The sequence below is a fragment of the Lutra lutra genome, chromosome 5 (assembly GCF_902655055.1).
Source record: "Lutra lutra chromosome 5, mLutLut1.2, whole genome shotgun sequence".
Taxonomy (NCBI): domain Eukaryota; kingdom Metazoa; phylum Chordata; class Mammalia; order Carnivora; family Mustelidae; genus Lutra; species Lutra lutra.
This window is the reverse complement of record NC_062282.1, coordinates 74,691,766-74,698,332: the sequence shown is the minus strand read 5'-3', so window position 1 is coordinate 74,698,332 and position 6,567 is coordinate 74,691,766. Positions and strand designations below refer to the sequence as shown.

Sequence of the window (6,567 nt, the reverse complement as noted above, 5' to 3'; positions counted from 1 at the left end):
CTGGCCCAGTTCTGTGCGTGCTAGAGCTTAGACACACAGTGGAGAAGATGGACTATGGGGAGGCAGCTGGTAGCTGATGCTTGGTTCCCTCCAGGAGCAGATATACTTCCCAGCTCTGGGGAGCTGGTTTCCTGGGGGACCCCCAGTGGTGGTCTCACACTGGCTGGGGTACACAGGGATGGATGACTGTTTTCCAGATCTTCCTATTGTTCTTTTTAGTTACTAAGCAACTAACTAGAGTCTACATGCTCAGAAGAGAGAAAGCAGGCTAGACCCTGAATAGTGCCCGAAGGGGCTTAGTCCCCAGGGTGGGGCCTGCTGAGATATCTGGGGCTACAAGGGTCACCCATGAGAAGTGGGTAAGCAGGGACTCTGGGACAGTGGGGCAGATCGGGGGTTACTGTGCATGGCATCACCCACCTGCACACCCTCCAAGAGTCCCCGGGATAGCCTGGGTTTGAGAGGCAAAGGAGGAAGGATTATAAACTGCTTCATTCTGGGGCCTTGGGGCAGGTACTACCCCTCCTTAGGGCCTCAAGTTTCCCCTGTATAAGATGGGTGTATGTCTCTTGCCAGCTTGGTGGACACAGTGAAGCCAGTATGAATACACAGGTGGGCTGTGAAGACTTGGGCCACATGAAAGTTTAGCACCATGGTGACACTGGGTCACTCCCAGGATGGCCAGGGCCCATAGTGCTGGGCCAGCACCCATCGCAGTCTCTTCTAGGCTGCCCTGGAAGGCCAGCAGAGCCCAGGAGGGGTGGGCATAAAAGATGGCCTTTCTGCTGTCCTACAAGAGAGGCTGCCTCCCATAATCAGCCATTAGCCCCCGTCCCCTGGGTCCCTGCCCTTCCATGACACTCTGTAGATGGTTCTGTTGCCCACAGCTCCCTTGGTCACTCCCGGTCCAGCTATAATGCTCTCCTCACAGTCGCTCATGTATGGGGGTTCCCCTCATTGACCCTCTATTCTAGAAGCTTCTCCTTTCTAAGAGGCTTGGGATGCTTCCCCCACCCCCACCCCCACGCAATTGGCAGCAGAAAAGAGGAACTCTACCAGTTACCAGCACTGGACTCAGCTCTCCAGGTCCCCGGGGATGGGCCACAGACACAGGCAGTGCGGAAACCCAGTGGGGAACCCCACTTCTCAGGGGCCTCTGCTGGCAAGGATCCCAGGCTGGGATTTCTCAACCTCTCAGCACTGGGGTTGCACTTCTGCAATGGGAAATTATGCTCCCATTTTCTTTCCTAAAGGGAAAAGGGAAGAAAGCGGTGACATGGAGGCATGACGTGATGCATCACAGCCGGGCAGCAGAGCTGTAACCGCCAGCCCCAGACCCAACTCGGCTCAGCCCCACATGCTCCTGAGAGCTCACAGCTGCAATGTCAGACTTAGAGGGGCCCCTGGCAGTAAGGTAGGTGAAGGTCAGGGGGACTGGAGCCACAGCCAGGGGAGAGGGTCTGGTGGGACCGGGAGCAGGGGCCTGCTGGCTCCTCGTCAGGTGCCTCTCAGAGTGTCTCATCCTACTGTCTCATCCCAGAGACGGCACCGGTAGGGTGGCTTTCTGCTTCCCTAGAAAAACTGGGGGGTCCTAGAGACATGAAAGGGCCTCATCGGGGCTCTGTCCTGGCGGAGGATTTCTGTCAGCTCTGGAGCGCTCAGTGGAGCAGCGAGTCACGTCCCGCGAGCAGTGGTGAATTTTAATTTCTGGGGGATTCTCTCAGGATCTCTGTGTCATGGGATCTGGTCCTGGAAGGGAACTCTGAGTTTCTGGTCAGGCCTGAGGACGTGGGTACCCTTTTCGGCTGTCCTGGGCCCAGCTTACCTTCCGAACATCCGGAGGAGGTTTCCTGCAGGCGGGGTCCTGGGATATGGATGGAGACATGTGTGTGTCTGTGCTTTAGGGAAGAGGGATGGTCCTGAGGAGCCTGACCCCTCACTATCAAAGTGCAAGGTCCTCGCCGTTTGCCTGCTTCACCCAGAAGGTAGAAGTGTCCAAGGATCTGGGACTGAGACTACCTGTGACAAGTTTCTAGTCCCACAGCCCTTGAGGACCAGGCTTTTGTTTACAGTATACCAAAACCTGATTTCACAGGATTCTCATGTGTGTGTGTGTGTGCATGCACCTCCACATTTAGCCATTTAGCAAATGTGCCCCCAGACAGATGTTGTGGTCAGGCCCGGTGAGCACAGGGCAGTGGGACACAGGCCAGCAGCTCAGACCACAGCCTGCCCCTGGGGGACCTCAGGAACCGCAGGAGGAGCAGAGTTCAGGGAAGACAAGACAAGGACCCACATGACTCTGGTGTGGAATGAGAAGACGGGCTGAATGGGGGTCTCTGGAGGGGGGTGCAGGGCAGAAAGAGGAAAAGAGCTTCATAGAAGAGGCCACCTTTGAACTAGGACTTTAAAGATGAGTGGTATTTGGGTAGAGTTTGGGACGGAAGATGACCTGTAGCAGAGAAAATACTGTAGGCTGAAGCCTGGAGCCAGGAAAGTGTAGGATTAGTTATTCAAACCCACTCATCCTTCTGTTCCCAGTGCAGGCAGTGGCAGGCTTTGCACCATATGGCATTGGTGGCTGTGCTAGAGAGTTTAGATTCCTCAAATCCATGCGGGTGCAAAGCCGACTGTTGGAAGTAGCTTTCTTGCATATTTGCCAGTGAGATTCTAAAGGACAGATTACCAGAGGTGGAGTGGCTGGGACAAAGGAGGTGCACACTTCTCACTGTGGCAGAGAGAAGTGCTCTTGGCCTCTGTGTTACTGTGTTACTCGGCCTCTGCAGAGTTCCTGTCAGTTCTTGAGTGAGATCTCTCCATGCTCTCCACCTTCTTCCTCAGGATCTGCCTTCTGCCCATATAATAAGACATTCATGCCCAAAACGTGCTTGGCATGGTGCCAGGTCCATGGAAGCCCTTGGAACATGTTAGCTATTTTTATATTTTCTCTGGGTCTCCAGGCAGCCTTTCTGGTCCCCCAGGAGCCAGCTGGGCTTCCCGATTCTGTGTCTGTCCACAATTCCTGCTGCTAGAAGCATCTGTCTCCTCTGTCAGCTGGGTGTTCTGGAGATCAACAGTTTCTCCTGTTGCCTGTGCTCATTCCCAGCAGCTGGTCAGTGCCTGGCTCAGGCAAGGGCTCAGCAAGGGTGTTTTGGGGAACTATTGGATACAAGGAAGGTGTGTCCTGTCTGCCTGTCCTTCTCTTCCATGAAACAGAGCCAGATTGTCTCCAAATGACAGTAGGCCACCAAAACCACATCATGCAAGCTGAAATGCCTTATACCTCACAAAGATAAGGATAGGCATCCTTATATTACAGAAAAGAAAGGTAAAGCTCAGAGTGGATGAGTGGTTGAGTCCTACTCCCAGAGTGTGCTGGAGATGAAGCTGAGGCTAGACCCAGCAGGGCTGACATCCCACACCAACTCTAGTCTTGGCACCATCCTGGTTTGGACGGAATCACCATATCCACACTCAGGGCTCTGCTGTGTTTGGCTGGAGCTGGTTCAGGGGCCCTGAGGTGGGTAAGCAAGTCTAGGCTCCAACCACATTTTTCTGTGTTCCCTCCTTCCCAGCCTCCCGTCCATGGAGCGAGTCTTCACCGTCCTGCATGTGAGCCTGTACCATCCCGAGCGGGACCCGGCCATCTTTGCCAAGGTCCCACCACGGCTGCAGCATGGTACCAGCCCGCTGCTGGTGGGGCGGGCCCCGGAAGCCCACCTCCAGCTGCAGCTCCCCCACCTCTCCCGCCGACACCTGTCCCTGGAGCCCTACCGGGAGAAGGGCAGCGCTGTGCTGACCTTCTGCCTGAAGGCCCTGAGCCGCAGGGGCTGTGTGTGGGTCAATGGGTTGACTTTGAGATTCCTGGAGCAGCTTCCTCTGAGCCCAGTCAACAGGGTCGCCTTCTCCGGCATCCAGGTGGTGGTCCGCATAGAAGGGGGCACCTCGCTGGAGGGCTTCGTCTGCTGCTTCCATCTCAGCCCCTCACCCCTGATTCACAGGCCGCAGGCTGAGGAGACTGATGAATGGGAGAGCACCTCCCAGGGGCAGCCTCCCCCAGGTTCTGGGCCACGGGCACCAGGTCACCAGGGGCTTCTCCATGGCCCTTCCCTGCCTAGCCCTGGAGGAGGAGCAGAAACACAGCTCCAGAAGGAGATCTCAGATAGTGTGTTGTGCTAGCCCCACTGGCTGCCCAGAGCAAGCCTCGTCTGTATGAGAACTTGAACTCTTGGAGCGACACCACGCGGAGGTTGACCAGCAAGACCGGCCGGGTAACAATGAACTGATTCTGCAAATATGCACAGCCTGGGGAGGGGGTTGGGGGGGGCCGCGGCACACCCTCCGTGCTTACAGCTCTGCAAGGTAATGGGAGCTTCCTATACTTTTAGAGGCCCTGAGGGGTTCAGAGAGCCTCTCTCAAGCCTTTCCCCACCTTTCCCTCCTCTTGTCTGCCTAGGAGTTACTTTATGTTGCTAATTTCGTGTGTTGCTTAAGAGCTGGAGTTTGAGGTTGCGCCAGGAATGCATGGACACATGTAACAATTACGTTTGTGGTAGCTCGGGGTTACCTTGGGCTTTCAAATACCCACAGGCACTCCGGGCTTAGGGAAGCCTGTGTTTAATAAACTGCAAGTATTTCATTAAACTGGCATACCCAATAGGATCCCCTGACCCCCAGATGGGCTGCATGCTCGCCGTGTTGTCACGCAGAGGCGGGGGCGGGAAGTAGAGAAGAGGTGTAAGAGGAAATTGGAAAGGTGGGGGCTCACATTTCTGGAAAGGATGCGGGCAGAGCTCAGGGTTTCCCTGCAGGGTGGGGAGCTGGGGGCTGAGCCTGCCTGGAAATTCAATGTCCCAGTCATCCTCAGGCTCCCTCCCTGTGTCATTTCTGGATCAAAGCCTTGGCTGATCAGAGGGCAAGGTCTTCAGGGAAAGGTAGCTTCCCAGAGCAATGGGCTCTTTCAGAGGGTGGGGAGGGAGGTTGTGGTAGAATTCAACTCAGCCGTTGTTTGACTCAAAATGGCCATTAGGGGTGGGGTTGTCTTTCAAAAATAGGGGACAAGTAGTGAGCCAGGCGGGCCAAGGGTGGGACAGCTTTCTCAGTGAACAGGGGAGCTGAACACAGGCACTCACTCTTCATGTCATTCTAGTGGCAGTGGGGGATTGGAAGTGTCATTTAAGAACAGCATTCACCTGTGTAAGGAAGTGAGGGACGCACAAACCCGGGGGTTCGTCATCATCCTAGATCCTGCTCTAGGGTATCTGAGACACTGAGGCCATGGGGCTGCCTACAGGCTGGCTCACATCCTCTGGCCTCTAACCACCTCCAACAAGTATTTCAACACTCTCTACTTCCCACCCATGAAGAAAAACCCATTTGCACCCAAGGCAGCCTACAGGGACATTCAGCTGCCCTGCCCATTACTCCCTGAGCATCGCCTCCCGGGGGAAGATAGCAGTGGGCAGGACCCTGGCCTGTTCTGGCTGGGGAAGCTTCCCTTTTAATAGGGAATAAGGCAAGGACCCCGAGGTTACAGATACAAGGCACAGGAGGGCAAGGGCTACAAGGAGAAGGGGCTGTCCAATACAACGAATGGCCCCTCAGGTCCCCCAAGCAGTCCTTCACTCAGTCATTCAACAAACTTTCACCAGATGCTATGCAAAGCCCCAGCAACCCACAGTGAACTAGTTAGGCAAAGGCCTTGCCCTCAGAGAGTTTATGTGGGCTCACGAAAGACACCTGTGGAGGAGCTAATCACTTCATTACTTGATCACCACTATTACTGCTGTAAATGCTGTGTTTTCTCTGTCTTCAAGCTGGGGTTAACATTCACAGTACCATTAAGTGGCCATGTCTGATGAGTGCTTACTGTGTGCTCAGCGCTCTGCCAGGTGCCACGTGACTTGCTCGGCTAAATCCTCAAAACACCCAGACAGATCATGGTATTAACACATTGTATTGATGAGGAAATCAAGACTTAGAAAGGGCATCTTGTGTGGCATATATGAACAATGGAATAGTATGCAGCCACCAAAAAGATGAAATCTTGCCATTTGCAACAATGTGTATGGAACTAGAGCGTATTATGCTAAGCAAAATAAGACAATCAGAGAAAGACAATTATCATATGATCTTTCTGATATGAGGAATTTGAGAGGCAGGGTGGGGGAGTCATTGGAGGCATGGAGGGAAAAAGTAAAACAAGATGGGATCAGGAGGGAGACAAACCATAAGACACTCTTAATCTCAGGAAACAAACTGAGGGTTGCTGGGGTGGGGGTGGAAGGGGAGGGAGAGGGTGGCTGGGTTATGGACATTGGGGAGGGTATGTACTATGTTGAGTGCTGTGAAATGTGTAAGCCTGATGATTCACAGACCTGTACCCCTGAGGCAAATAATACATTATATGTTAATTTTTAAAAAAAGAAAGGGCATCTTGCCCAATATCATGTCACTCACTAGCTGTGTGATCTTTGGCAAATGACTTAGTCTTCTCTTGCCTCCCTTTCTCCCTCTGGAAAGTGGGTAAGATAATAGTACCCATCCACCAGGGATGTTATGACAGTC

At 53.7% G+C, this 6,567-nt stretch overlaps 1 protein-coding gene across 1 annotated transcript; it reads left to right on the top strand.

The window, feature by feature from the left end:
* Positions 1 to 1,082: 1,082 nt before the first annotated feature.
* On the top strand, positions 1,083 to 6,051 carry TIFAB (TIFA inhibitor). The gene is made up of 2 exons (XM_047731871.1): positions 1,083 to 1,414; positions 3,576 to 6,051. The coding sequence occupies exons 1-2, from the start codon at positions 1,383 to 1,385 to the stop codon at positions 4,177 to 4,179; spliced, it is 636 nt and encodes a 211-aa protein (XP_047587827.1). The 5' UTR covers positions 1,083 to 1,382; the 3' UTR covers positions 4,180 to 6,051.
* Positions 6,052 to 6,567: the final 516 nt, after the last annotated feature.

Coding starts and splice junctions, on each gene's coding strand:
- TIFAB (XM_047731871.1), top strand. CDS start 1,383: ATGTCAGACTTAGAGGGGCCCCTGGCAGTAAG. Junction 1,415..3,575: donor GAGGGGCCCCTGGCAGTAAG/GTAGGTGAAGGT, acceptor CCTCCTTCCCAG/CCTCCCGTCCATGGAGCGAG.